At 43.7% G+C, this 14,953-nt stretch overlaps 1 protein-coding gene across 20 annotated transcripts in view; it reads right to left on the bottom strand.

Annotated features, from left to right (window-relative positions):
• Positions 1–14,953, bottom strand: part of SIPA1L1 (signal induced proliferation associated 1 like 1) — a 375,245-nt gene that overhangs the window by 20,980 nt on the left and 339,312 nt on the right. For all 20 annotated transcript variants that reach the window (XM_038545124.1, XM_038545128.1, XM_038545132.1 and 17 more), the window contains 2 exons: positions 4,421–4,663; positions 3,332–3,497 (listed from right to left, as the gene is read on the bottom strand). In XM_038545124.1, the coding sequence (XP_038401052.1) occupies positions 3,332–3,497; positions 4,421–4,663 (409 nt within the window). The remainder of the gene's footprint in view (positions 1–3,331; positions 3,498–4,420; positions 4,664–14,953) is intronic.

Raw genomic sequence — 14,953 nt, 5'->3', positions numbered from 1 at the left:
GATCTCTCCATTCAAACACTGCTCCCGATCTTCTTTAGCACCTCTGAGCTCAGCAAAGGGACATCCTTTTCTAGGGAGTATCCTTACCCGGATGGTTATATGGGAAGATGGTTTTCCACCAATTCTAGTTTTAGCCTCTTTGGGAAATATTAAAATATTTAATCGAGGCAGTGAACTGCTACCTTGAAGAGATCCTTTAGGCAGCATTCTTTATTAAAAGTTTTAACATCTTGTGCTAAAGGGAAGCAGGGTAGGAGACAGAAGGTAGCAATCGGCCTTGTTGCTTTCCACCCATTAACAAGTGTCTTGTCCCAAGTTATTGGGGTGGCCCCCCACTCTGTCCCTCTTCTACTCCAGTCTTGAAGGTAGGCACACTGGTCTAGTTCCAGGAGCGCCCTGTCCCTGCTATGCAGGGTGCTTGCTGGGTGGTGCCCAGTGCTGCCAGCCCTGGGCAAGAACCAAGATGGAGTCAACAGCTGGCTTGGAAGGGACCTGAGAACACATTAGGCCGGGGGGTTCTCACCTCTATGGGTTCTTCCCAGCATCCTGCCTGGGGAGAAGGGACGTTCAGCAGGGGCCCAGGCATCCAGGACACCCACCCCTCTCTTCAGAGAAATTCTGCTTTCTCAGTTCTACGTATGGGACTTCTGTGTATAATTTTATTTAAAAAGTTGCCTGAATTTTAAAATCATCTGGGCGTCACTGATCTACTCCGGGTCTCTATTTCAAAGCTGAGGAACAAGGCCTAGGGAAGTGATATTTTCGCTCCCTGAGGCCAGTCGTCCTGGCTTCCGGGAGGTGGGTAAAGCACCTGCAGTAAGCAGGACGGCTCTGCCTGAACCCTGGAGCTGCACGAAGCCTCTCCCTTTGGTCTCTGCCTGAGACTTCCAGCTGCAAAGCACGAGTAGTAGTTTGCTCTGTTCACCTGCCGCTGGACATAGCCCTCAGGGAAGATAAGGTGATCCCTTCTCTGCCTGCCGATGGGGTTCCTCAGAATGTGAGAGCTCCGCCGTTTCCCTTGAGGCAGGAGCTCTGCGGCAACTGCTTAGGCCCTGCAGCCACCTACCTCCGAGCCACAGGCCTGCCCTGCAGAGCCTGCCATGTCCTGCAGCAGATAGCTCGCTCTGCTGGCAAGTAAGCCGGGGAGGGACACGGTCATTTGATATTAATGATAACTCATAGGAAGCACTTGCTATCCAAGAAAGCCAATGGGTTCCAAGTGTCACAGCCCAAAGCTGGCCACTGCTGGGATCCTGACACCTGATGCAGTGGCTCAGTGCCCTGAGCCAGGCACAGCCTGGAAGATTCTCAAGGGCATGCTGGCCTTCCTGACACAGCACAACCATGGGCATTCTGACGGAGAATCTCAAAGACACACAGAGCTACTTAGCTAAACTCATCTGAAACCAAGCTGGAAAGGAGGATACTAGAGAAAAAAACATCCTTGTTTCCAGGCCCTGCTTTCCAGTCTTGCCCAGTAACAGAGTAGCCAGCAGAATGCTTTCTTTGCAGAGGGTCTCGTTGTAATGCCATCATGACATAAAGAAAGCGCACCCCTGCTTCAACTAGGAATATTAAAATAATTCATTTTGGAAATAAAAGCCGAGAACTGGAATAAGGACAAAACAGACATTTGCTTTCAATTATTTCCACTGCATCAGTAAATCAAAAGAATGAAAGCTCTGAGTTTGCCCCTTTCCAAAAATGTTAAAACTGAGAATTGGGGGAAGACTCCTTTCAGGGCAAGTTTTATTCTCCTCTAACCTCAAAGGAAAAAAATCTGAAAAAAAAATTTATTTTGAAACTGGTACTTAAACGTTTTAATACACCTCTGTGGGTTCTGATGGATAGAGAAGTTTCAAGGACTATCTTTTGCGAGGTTACTAAGGAAACCATTTATACCCTGGATGATGCTTCAGAACTGGTAAGTGCTGGCTTAGGAAACAAAAATCACAGAAATCAAGAATGGCAAGTCTTTAAAATGATTTATGATGTTAATGTTTATGTTAATAAACCTTTTGTTTCTCAGCAGAACCCCAGAATGGCTTTTGGAGTACATATAATTTCTGTAAATGCTGATCTTTCAAGGTTAGGGTGTCTATCTGACCCTTGAGGAAGGCATGCACATACACACCAGAGTGGTGATGAGAAAGCGTGAATGGGAATGGACAAGGGCACACAGCTCATCCCACTAGGTTTGCCCCCTGCATTCTGATTCCAGTTTGAGGACAGCAAGCAGTGAGGGAAATACTTCAGCTTACCTTTTCAATCAAATGCCAGAGTTCTTCTTAAATTACACTCTTTAGTAACTTTAAACAGACTACCCAGTCGTTCAACTAAGAGCCTGGACAAGAGAACATGTCCAAGTTTGCTGCCCTGACCTTCCTGGGGGTAGAGTCCCTTCTCCTAGGGCTACACAACACACTGCATGTAGAAGCCTTGTGCTCAGAGCGCAGTACCTTTGGGCCCCACCCAACAAACACCAGTTCAGAGCCCCGGGAGGGCAAGACTGGACACTTTCAGGACAAGAAAGCGAAGAGCCTTAAAAGTACCAGCTTCAGGGGTCCTCTGAGCTGAGGTGGGAAAAACAAATTCTTCCACAGGGTCTTGCAAAGTTCTGGCCACTGACACACAAACGTAAACCCTGAATATGTGCTCGATGGGGAGGGAGGCTCGGTTTAAAGAAGACACTTCTAGTCTGAAATTCCATGAGGCAAGTGGAGAGAAGGTTCTGTGAAGTTAAGAGTCTAGAAAGTTCTGAAGATAAGTATGTAGACCTAGTTTTCTGGGCTGAAGAGGTGGCTTTTGGGGATGAAGGGTGAAGAGAGTGGGTGTCCATCGGGCTATTTCCCGAGAGACTGAACAGGATGTGGTGCACAGCTGGTAGGCTCGCCCAGCGGGGCTCAGGGGGCAGAGGCGGGGCCTCAGTGCAGGAGGTGAATTGGGGGCTCCTGGTACTGGGAGGGACCCTTCAGATAGAAGGCACTAAAGCATTTACAGAAAACTTTCTGATGAGGGAACCACGGGTGCCTCTGCAAAGTTCTCAGAAGCAATGTCATCGAGTTAACGTCTGTGAAAAAGCGTGGCTCATGCAGTGGAGCAGGGTACACTGAAGAAGATACAAGACTGGCGGCAGGGACAGGCAGATATAAAGCTGGCCTAAGGTGTGAGAGCGGGGACAGAACACTTGGAAAACACTGAGCTAACTTTGGGGAGCAGGCGGTGGCAGGAGCCCGGAGCCTACACCTCCCGGAGCCGGAGGGCACCGCTGCGGTGAGCAGCTCCACCCCGTCTGGCCTCCCGAACGCGCTGGGCTCTGCCTCGCATGTACCTTAAAGTTCTTCTGGGATTCGGGGGTGGGGCTTTCCAGGTCAATGAGTTTCTTGAGGTCCTCCTCGATGGTGGACTTGGAGGCCGGCTTGGGGGACGCCCGGAGGTCCCTGGTCGAGGCGCGCAGCCTCGTGTGCGCTATCTCGTTGCCGTCACTCTGATGGCGCCTTGAAAGGAAGGGAAGAGATGGGAGAGACCAACAGACACAGGTGACATAAGGGCACGATGCACCTTGAGGCTGTAAGTCAGGGGGGAAATACCAAAGGAGGACAAAGGCCGATCTGCTCATATAAATGCTTGTGAAAGAGACACAACTGATGGGAAACACAAAATAAAAAAGCTGATTGATAAATTGTCCTTCTACAGGAAACTATTAGCTCCACTAAGCCAAAATTAGCCAGACTTATTAGTAAGACCACAGGCTATGAATCCCAAATGTAAATTTTGTACAAACACCAACAACATAATTGAATGAATCATTTAGAGGTAGTTTTGCTTTTCTCTGTACTATTTTGTCAAAAAGTTCTTTATATTCACGGCAGTCACTTTCTAGCACTCCCTCTGGTGGCTCCTGAGTTACCAATTACATGGGAAGGCTGTGATTAATAACATCCAAGGGAGCGTGTTGTCTTTGGGCCTGAGGGTCAATTATTCTGAGGTCTGTTCTTCAGACATAATCTTTCCTATGAGATCCGAGATTCTCAAATCAATGTTTTGCCACACAACTTATTAAGGAATGAAGCAGAGAAATAACGGGAAGAAAAAGCCTCTCTCCCTACCAAACCCCAGCTGGACTCCTCTGGGGTAGGAAACTGCCTCAACCTTTTCTGTTCTCTGTCACATTAAAAGCAAACCAGGGATCCCTGGGTGGCACAGCGGTTTGGCGCCTGCCTTTGGCCCAGGGTGCGATCCTGGAGACCCGGGATCGAATCCCACATCGGGCTTCCGGTGCATGGAGCCTGCCTGCTTCTTCCTCTGCCTATGTCTCTGCCTCTCTCTCTCTCTCTCTGTGACTATCATAAATAAATAAAAATTAAAAAAAAAAAAATAAAAGCAAACCACCCAGCAAGAGAAGCAAAAGAATTCTTACTTTCTCGTGTCCATAAATCCCACGGAGTTTATGGTTCCTTCGGGTTTTTTCCACCCAATCAGGTACTTGCTGGTCGCGCCCTGGCGAGGGTAGAAGGTCCTAGGGCCAGACGAAGAGGAGGAGGAGGAGGAGGAGGGGAAGGAAGGTGCGAGCTGTGATGTGGCAGGATGAAGCTCTTCTTTAGGGGAACTTCTGGCACTGGTGAAGACCACCGGGCTGGCAGAGTGTCGGGAGCTCATGGTACTGAGGAGAAGCATGACAAAGAAGAACCCCAGTGTGCATGTGTGCATCCCCGGGGTCAGCACGATGGCTGTAAAAGTGTCGTCCAGGACAGGGGTTATGGCCAGGTTAAAGAACAATGACTATTTCATAAAATATTAATGGCATGGGCTGACTAGTCTTTCTTGTTTTCTCGCAATAATTTAAATGTCTGCTGTAAAAATGAAACATGGTCACTGGGGCTTCGTCTGCACTTTAAATTAAAAGGTAAAAATAGCTGGGACTGTCAGGGACGCTCTGAAACATGCTGGCACACCAGAGTTTGTTACGGTGGTCTAGAAGAGACAGGAACAGGAGAATTGGCAATAAAATGTCTGGCAGTCTCAGTGGCTGTCTGCCTTGCCTTCCTCGGAACTAAGGGTCATGATGATGGCTCCGCAGGTCAGAGCTGGATCAGCATACAGTTCTCCAAACACCCACATCCAAGGCCAAAGGGGCCCACGGACGTCTCCTTCGTCATGGTGTCTGGCATGAAGAAGGATTCTCTAAAAAGCTGTTCAATAGAATGAAAATGGGCCACTATCCTACACCATATGCAAAAAACAACTCAAAATGGATTAAAGACTTGAACATAAGACCTGAAACCATAAAACTCCTAGAGGAAATCACAGGGGGTAAGGTCCTTGACATCAATCTTGGCAATGATATTTCTGGACTTGACCCTAATAGCAAGGCAACAAAAGCAAAAATAATTTGAGGACTACCTCAAATTAAGGAGCTGTCCAGCAAAGGAAACCATCAATAAAATGAAAGGCAACCTAGTGAATGAGAGAAAATACTTATAAATCGTATACCTGATAAGGGCACAAAATCCAAAATATTTAAAGAACTCCTATAACTCAATAGAAAAAAATTTCAATAGAAAAAAAAATCAGACTAAAAATTGGCCATAGAAACTGAATAAATATTTTTCCAAAGAAGATATATAGATGGCTAATGGGTACATGAAATGATGCTCAACCTCACTAATTATCTGGGAAATGCAAATCTAAAACACAATGAATTATCACTCACACCTGTCAGAATGGTTGTTATCAAAAAGACAAGAGATAACAGGTGTTCACAAGGATGTGGCAAAAAGGGAGCCCTTCTGTACCATTGGCAGGAATGTAAATTGGTGTAGCCACAGTGGAAAACAATACGAAGGTTCCTCAAAAAATTAAAAATAGAACTACCATATGATCCAGAAATTCCACTTCTGGGTATTGATCTAAAGAAAGTGAAAATACTAATCTGAAATTATCTACACTCCCCTCCATGTTCACTGCAGCATTATTTACAATAGCCAAGCTGTGGAAACAACCTGAGTGTGGATAAATGAATAAAGAAAATGTGGTATACATATACAATAAACTATTATGCAGCCAATAAAAAAAGCAAATGCAAATTCTGCCACTTGCAACAATATACATGGACCTGGAGGACATTATGCTAACTGAAATAAATCAAATACTGTATAATGTCACTTCTGTATGCCATCTAAAAATAAACTGAACTCACAGATACTGAGATTAGACTGGTGGTTGCCACTGGTGGGGAGAGGAGTATTGGGGGAGGGACGTGGAGGGTGGAGGATGGAGGAACTGGGCCAAAAGCTACAAACGTCCACATAGAAGAGGAGTCCCGGGGATGAAATGTGCAGCACGCTGACTAAATATTAAAGTACAAAGCTGTTCATCATCAATGCATTTTAAACTTTGCTTCAAGATTACAAAATTAAAGTCTAAGGGACTCAAGGAGAAGGCTACTCATCACACATTACAACTCAGGAGTTTTAGGCCTGGGGCTGAGAGTTCAGGTGGTCCACGACGCTGGAGGCCCTTCAGTGGTAGAATTTCCACACGTCCCTCCCCATGACCTCACAGGATCCGAGTCCACACGTGAGCCCCGCTCAGTTCTCCAGTTTAGGCTGAGACCAGAGACACTGGCTCCTACGACAGGGGACTTTGTCCCTGAAGGTTTAGTTACCAGCATGTGGTCTCATGGCATTTGCCAGCAACACATTTTTTGTCAAAAACCAATGGTCCTGATCGGAATAAAGTATGGATTTTACTTAGTCACGACAAATGTACCATAGACAACGGGTGAGGGGTACGTGGGAACTCTCTGTACTGCCTTGTAACTTTTCTGCAAATCAAAAACTATTCTAAAATAAAAACAATTTTTTATTAGGGAAAAAAAGTGAATGAACAAAACAAAAATCAAAAACTACCCAAATCGTAGTGGTGCTGAGAGAACACACACAGATGAGAGTCAGTCTTGAACCCCCACCTACAACCTTACCGAAAAATCAATTCCAGTTGGCTTACATATTTATATGCAGATCTAAAGATTCTGGGCCATCCCATGAGAACATCTTTATGATAGAGGCAGAGGTTTCTTTAATAGGATCATAAAGGAAAGGATTGAACCCCACTGAAAGTAAGAACTTCTATTCCTCAGAAGACATGGAGAAGAATAGATGTAAACCATGTACCCAACAGTGGGCTCCTATCCAGAACAGATTCCTAAAAATCAACAAGGCAGACAACCTAATAGGAAAAATAAGCAAAGATGAAAGGGAATTTCCCAAATGAGGATATCTAAAAGTCCAATAAACTAGTGCTTAACATCATCAGTTATTAGGAAAATGCAAATTGCAGCTAAAAGAAGAACCAGGACACCCCAATCAGAATGGCTAAAATTAAAAAGACTTGTAACATCCAGTGCTAGAAAGGGTGTGAAGCAACCAGAACTCTCACACTCTACTGATGCGAGTGCTACTTGTCACAGTCTGGTTGTGACACACTGGTTCACATTCTCTGCTAAAGTTGAATGTATGCGTATCGTAGGACATAGCAACACTACTCCTAGGTTTATACTCATCAGAAATGCACACATATATGTATCAAAGGACATACACAAGAATCTGTAATACCCCCAAAACTGGAAACACTCCACATGTTCAACAGTAGAATGGATACACGAGTTGTGGTATGTTCTCACAATGTAAATATAACACAGCAATGAAAATAAACTAATGCTACTACCTACAACACACGGATGAATCTCACCAACATAATGCGGACTTAAAGACACCAGACACAGAATAAAACATATGGTACAATTCCATTTATATAAAGCCAAAAATAGGCAAAATGCGTGTGTGATTTTAGGGTTCAAGATTGTGTTTATCTTGGGAAGGAGGTGGGAATGACCAGGAAAGGCAAGTGAGAGGAGGGGTGTCTGGATGTCGGCTATGTTCCAGTTCTTGATTTGAATGGTGATTACGTGGGTATGTTCACTTTGTGAAAATTCATGCTGATGCACAGGTATGACTCGAACCTCTTTCTGTATGTGTGTTATACTTCAACGAGAACACACCTACAAAAAATAAATCAAAAGTAGAGGACCTGAAAGGTGAAGAAGGCCCTATCAGTCCATGAGGCTCTGTCACAGGTTGAGGGGATGGGGCAAAGGATGGAACAAGGGAACAGGGCACAGAACGAAGGTGATCTGGAAGGTTCTTCACATAACTGAGCCTTATTGCTGCAGATCAGATATAAACATTTCCTTTATTTTTGTAACTAGGAGGAGGTACCGGGCTCAAACTTCACACACACACAAAATATGATAAGAAGAAACGACTAGCCATATTCTGATTGCTCCAACAGTTTCCTTTTTTCCCAGAGATTTTTGTAGCTAGAGAGGAAGGGAAAGAAAAAACAAAATCCTCACAACCCCTCAAAGGGCAACATAAATTTAAAAGCCATGCAATCTCATTTAGTTTTTACCTCTTGATAACAAATATCCCATTTGTTTGCTTTTAAAATGAAGAAAAGGAATGCAGAACTCTTCCACAAATGCCATACGTTAAATCAACAAGAACAAAATAATAGTAGGTCTGTTATGGAAAACAGACAAAAAGTGCAAGATGAACCAGAAGGAAAAATGAAGTGGAGGGATGTAAGGACAGTAGTAGTACGAGGAGCAGTACCAGAGACACAGGTTATCAGCAACACGTTGTAACTCCAGGAGCATCAAAAGGAGCTTCCTAAGTGGTAAGCATGCAGTAGCCTTCAGGTCATTTGCCACAAGAGGACAGGCAGGTGGCTGTTTACTGCTTACTTAGGAACAAGAGCTTATCTCAGGTTTGCACTTTCCCCACCTGACTATACCTAGCCTCATGCACACATATAACACAGATGTCGGGGTGTCTCAAGCCTCCTCCGTAGTCCTGGTCTGAAGCAGACTCCCATAAAGTGAAAAACAACAAATTGGGGCCTAACATGCACACCTCTGGTCTTGGATAATCATGTACCTGCTTGTTCTACCTGCCTTGATTAGCGTCCACCAGTGAATGCAAGTGCTTTTGCATTACTAGAGCTAGTGCTCACATTTTGGGCATGTTAAAATACAGACTGCAGGACCCTACCCCAGGGATTCTGATGGAGTAGGTTGGCAGGCACATGGGAATCTGCACTTCTGACTTGTTCCCAGCTGATGCTGTGGTCCTTAACTCATAACCTGAAAACCACCATACCAGATGTGCATTTGAAATGCCCACTGTTTCCATTTCTCTGCAGCAAGAATCTTGATATGATAGCATGAGCATTCAAAACCCTGGGGCTTTCAAAGATGAAATGTTTGGTCAAAACAGGAATAATTAGCATGAGAAGAAAAGCAAATTGCATAGTCCAATTAATTTATAAATCACTTCTCCTTAAAAACAATAAAAAAAAAAAAACAAAAAAAAATCATTTCTCCATGTTTTACAAAACAGCTATGCTGGTTTTAGCCATAATGTCCAGCCTGCCTGAAAAGGGGAAGTTACAGAAAAGGCTTGGAAACATCAGAGAGAGAGAGAGCAATATATAGAGCATATACAGTTTTCAGAGATCTTTGCTTCCTGTGTGAATTTAATTAGTATCATTTCCCTGAGGGGCATTCAGTAAATTTTTGTACGAGATTATAAGTCTTTGAAGGCAGAATTTTTATTTTGTGTATCTAACAATGTCAGAATACAGTAGACTGCCAATGAAATAGTTGTTGGGCAAAGGGTATCTCTTTAGCATGTATGGAGTGTGCTTTTACTCCTCTATCTTGTCGAGAGTCTGTCTCCCCCACTTAAATGTAACCCCCACAAGGGCTGAACTTTTTCTCTTTCACTGCTATATTCTCCATGCCCACCACAGTCGCTGGCCATTGTAGGCATTCAATATGTGATGAAAGAAACTGTCAAATAAATTAGCTATTCATTTGAAATGTATGAGAGATTTATGCATGAAACCAGTGTGTTTTACTCAGGCTGTATTTAAAACTGGGTGTCGATTTATTTTTATTGAAAGAAATAATCCAATCTACAGATTATGCTTCTGTTTACAAGTGTATTCTTAAAAGGATAATTGCTTAAATAAGGCCACAGACCCAATTATTGGTTTTATCTGTGAACATGATGGCTGGCACTAGCTCCCAAGTGTGAAATAAAAGCACACTCGTATTCACTAATGGTTATAATCAAGACAGCCCTACTTAACGATTGATTAGATTTGGGAACAAAGGTAAAAGCAAAAACAAATGAATAACTCATAGGCAGTCCTTCCTTTAATGTATACAACTCGCAGCATGAAGTAAGGTGAGTACTTTGGTTCACTTGGCCTCTAATTCCAAGTAGGCACGGGAGGTTCACCTGGGAGCTTTCAAAGCGCACATTCTTGGGCCTTAATCCCAGAGATTTTAATCTGATAGAGTCGGGGTGGTGCCTGGGTTATATGTATTTTTGCCAACTCTCCCCCAAGCGTGCACACCGATTGAGAACTGCTGGAATCAGCTGAATTATTCATACTGTTATGACTTCATCAAAAATCTAACTTCATATCTTCAAGATCAAGAAGGTGAAGCCACAGAGCAGTGTTCCTGCGGCCACCTGCAAGAATCTATATAAATGAGGACTCCTTGGCTTGTGGCAGATCTTCGAGGGCCCCAGAGAGCTGTAGTTTAACGAACTCCCAAAGGATTCCTATGTCCCTAGAGTTTTAAGGACTACTGTGTTGGCCTCTCATCTCCTCCCACTCTAAAATGGGGGGTCTCCTTCTTTTGTAGCCTCGTCCCCAGGCCCTGATGTTGGTGGGGCTCCTTGAAGCTGACTAACCTGCTGGCCTTGGACCACCTAGCGGGCCGTGCAGGTGCATGTTGCCCCTGGGAATCTGCGAGGTGCCTTTAATTACAGAACAACTAAAACAAAGCCATCAGCTCACTTTTACAGAGGAACTGTGTGGCTGGGTTGTTTCGTTATCCTGGAGATTTCAAGTTAATTCAATATGCTGCAATCTGCTTTTACCCATGGCAAATGAGATCTCTCCACGGGACTTGGGTAAGGATGTAATGAGTGAGTAATATGTAACAAAATGAGAAAAGTAATCAGTACGTTAGGACATGACAAACACAATACCCGCTACTTTTCTCATGGTATCAAGAGTGAGTTTAACTGTATGGCCAAACAGGAGCCACTCACAATTTGGTCAGAGTGCTCCTGGATGCCACACGAAGAAGCCACTAACTTTATTTTTTATATAAACTACAGGGCATTCCCCCTTTCCTAAAAAGGGACCAAGCTTTGATTTATTTGGTCATTTCAGGACATAAATTTTGAAATGGAAGAGAGTTGCATGCACAGGGGCACACAGGGTATGTCATACAAAGAGAAAAGAGGCGACAGTGTTACTCAACATGTAGGACAGTCTGTCCAAACTTCTAGTCTCAATCCAACGAAACCATGAACCAAATGCACTGCAACCTGGTTATTTTACATTCCCCGCTGTGGTAAAACTTTATAGGAGAGGTTGTTGGATGATCAATCTGCTGGTCACGGCAGGTACCACGTCACAAAGTGGGAGTTACATCTGTTTGTCGACCTTGCAGAGGATGGAGCAGCCTGAGTGTCAGGAGACAAAGGCCCAAGTGCCCAAGCGCTGAGGGCCTGGGAAGCTGTCCTGCATTTCTGCACTGTCGTTGAGACCACCGCCCCTGCGGAACACATCGGCCACACTGTGCTGCCGAAGGAAACACGTGGTTGTCTACTATCCAGACGTGACACAGAGGGCCAGATTTTAGACTGCCTCAGTCTGCGAAGGATGATCTTTTCAGGAAGGGGAGACCAGCAATTAGTCACCTAATGACTACGACAAAATATGCGCAAAGGCTGAGTGCTGGCTTAACACCAAGGGAAGGGGAGCCGACTGGGTTTCCTGTGATTACTTGGACAAATAACAAATAAGCCTTCGGGTGACAAATAATGTGGAGGATATGAGATTGAGGAGGACTCCTGCTCCTACTATTTTTAACACTAGCCGATTCTGTCCAATACTGGGCTTCAGGAGACACTAATTCTAAAGGATCAGGGAGAAACAAGTACGGAATGATGTAGCTGGCAAAGGGGACATCCAAGTAATTGTGGTAAAGAAAGCTGTTCATCTACAACATGAGATATTTATATGGTGAGCACTGCGTCCTATAAGGGGTGAATCACTGAATTCTACTCCTGAAACCAATTATTGCCCTGTATGTTAACTAGAATAAAAACAAGTAACAGGAGTTATTTCATGAGTACAAGGCACACTAATATATAAAGCACAGGGAGATGGGTGGCTGGGCATACACAGTAGGAGGGGCTTCAGGGGTCACAGTGGACCACAATCTCAACAAGTCTGCAATGCTGAGCTAGTTATAAAGTAGGGAGCTAACAAGAGAACTATAAATATTATCATTTTTTAGGCACAGCTGATAAGAATGTCACGTTCGGGTTTGGCATCTAAAAAGGACAAAGAACACAAAGCACAAAAGTTGAGAAGCAAAACTGTAATTGTAGAATGAGACACGTAAAGGATAATCACAGGACCTGTGGTAGATATGTGTTAACTGAAGGAAAAGTAGCAAGATAAGCCTCATTAGGGTGGGTGGTGGAGAGCTTAAACAAGGAAATGCCAGAAAACCTTTCATTTCAAAAGAACATTTACAGTTTGCAATATACTCCATAACCTTTTCTTATTCTCACAGACATATAAAAATGACAATTCAGTAAGAAGGCAGGGTGTTTATGAGAGCACAGATAAGGGACAAGTGTGGTGAAATGCCCCGACTGGCCAGAGCGCTGGTCAGTGGCAGAAGTGGACTTGCAGTTGCATCTCAGGATGCCAATCTAGTTTCCCTAACATCCCTCTCGACTTGCCTGGAGGTGGAGGGCTGTTACAAAATTAAAAAATTTTTTTTCCAATGGTCTCTTGTTGGTGTCTATAAATTTTATAATCTTAGCCTTCAAAAATCTTAATGTTTAGAAAAAATTCAGCTCAGAGAAACCATTTATTATCTCTTAATTGTGTATTTAAGCTGCAGCGAGTGGAATTTCAGATATGGAGACATGGGACAAAGTTTTGAGGAGGGAGAGGACATGGTAGGCACTGGAAATCCTCAGAAAGGGTGTGGACTCTCTCTTTTGGGATTCTCTCTCCTCTCCCCGATGTTGTAGCAGTTGGACAAGTTCTCATCCTGGTAGGATGGTTTTAATAGGATAAGGGATGGACTCTGTTCTTTCAGAATTCCTTTTGGCCTTATGATTTAATGGCATTTGGAGAATTTAGGCTTTTCATATTGAGAGGATGAATGAATTAGTTGCCTCACAGAGCAAAGTAGTGATAAACTTAGGGGCAGTGAGGGCTGCGTCGAGCAATCTGACATCTGTGGCTTGAAAGAGATTTCATTTTCTCAATGTTCACTTGAAATTTCAACCATAGTGGTTCTGTTTCTCATCTTTGAGGTTAGCTGAACCTTACTATATTCTGGATAAAATAATCACCCACTGAAAGAAATGGGGCACAAGAGCTTAGCACAGGGTCACCTAAAGTTCTGCTATATAAAAGCAAAATATAATATAATCCTGAATATCCATTGTGTGTTGGACCACAAAGAAGAAATTTTAATGCAAATGACCCACAAACATACGATAAGCAGAGCCAACAATGTTTTGAAGAGAGGTTCTGGGTTTATCATTCCAGAGGGTGCACTTTTAAATTCTGAAATGGCCCATAAAACTTAGATGAAACTCTCACCTTAAGAAAAAAGTATCGACGAGAGGCAATTAATTGTTAGCAATTAAAAAAAAATTCCAGGCAGGACAGATTTAAGAGAAGTATTACAGATCAAGACAACAGGATAATTTCTAAACAAAGAAGACTGAGTTTTCACATATACAGATACCAGAGAGGGCAGAGAACAAGATTTAAACACACCAGCTCTACTGCACACACAGATGGTCCAGTGTACTCCAAAAGCCCAAGGCACGTCTTGGTGTTTGACATAAACTAAATATAAGAAATCCTTCTTTACCTCTATTCTTAAGAGACATAACAGCGTTTCTGGCATGAAGAATTAACTTATTAGGTCAACCAGAAAAACCACATTCATGAAATTGAACCATACGGATGACCATGGGCAGGCATTTTCCCTAGACTTTATTCCTTCTAGTGAATGTCAGACACCGACCAACTTACATCCAGATACTGATTGATCCTTGCATATAAGCTATTGAAATGCTTCCTGGTTGTACTTTGCAGATTAAAAAAATCTTACATAGAGATGACTCTACTAAAAGTCCATGCTGTACTGGGACTTTTGTATACTCTTATACATATACATATATCTAAACATAAAAGCACTATAACTGTGTGCAGATATTGACACATCTATACAGTACGAAATACTACAGTGGTAGTCGGGAGTTGAGGATTCATGTCTTTTTTGAACTAGATTATTAGTGGGGGCTCTGAGGAGTCATCAGGCGACAGAGTGGAAACTTAAAGGAACAAGTTCTCCCTATTTGATGACCAAGATGTACTGAGCACCTACCTACTATATGCACAGTGGCACTCGATATGCAAAGGTGCTTAGGATGAACAGAGCGGGTGAGAAATCCTCAGATAAGGTGTCCCTTATCTGAGAAATCCCAGCGGTTGCAGGGAGAAGTACGTCATCACATGGGTAGGTGCTCACTGGCTACAGAGCTCTAAGGGGGCCTACAGGAATCAAGAGGAAGCAGCAGAATGGCTGGCAGGTGAGGGTGGCTGTAGAAGCCTGGATGCTGAAATAGGTCAGGTCAGGTCATTACAGAAGAAATGTGTTTTTGCAACTCTGTGGTGGGGTTTTTAGCTTTAAAATGTGTGTCTGGGGGAGGGGCAAGATGGCGGGAGAGTAGGGTCCCCAAATCACCTGTCCCCACCAAAT

The sequence above is a fragment of the Canis lupus genome, chromosome 8 (assembly GCF_011100685.1).
Source record: "Canis lupus familiaris isolate Mischka breed German Shepherd chromosome 8, alternate assembly UU_Cfam_GSD_1.0, whole genome shotgun sequence".
NCBI lineage: Eukaryota > Metazoa > Chordata > Mammalia > Carnivora > Canidae > Canis > Canis lupus.
The sequence above is the reverse complement of the archived record's forward strand: the minus strand, read 5'-3'. Positions and strand labels throughout refer to the sequence as shown.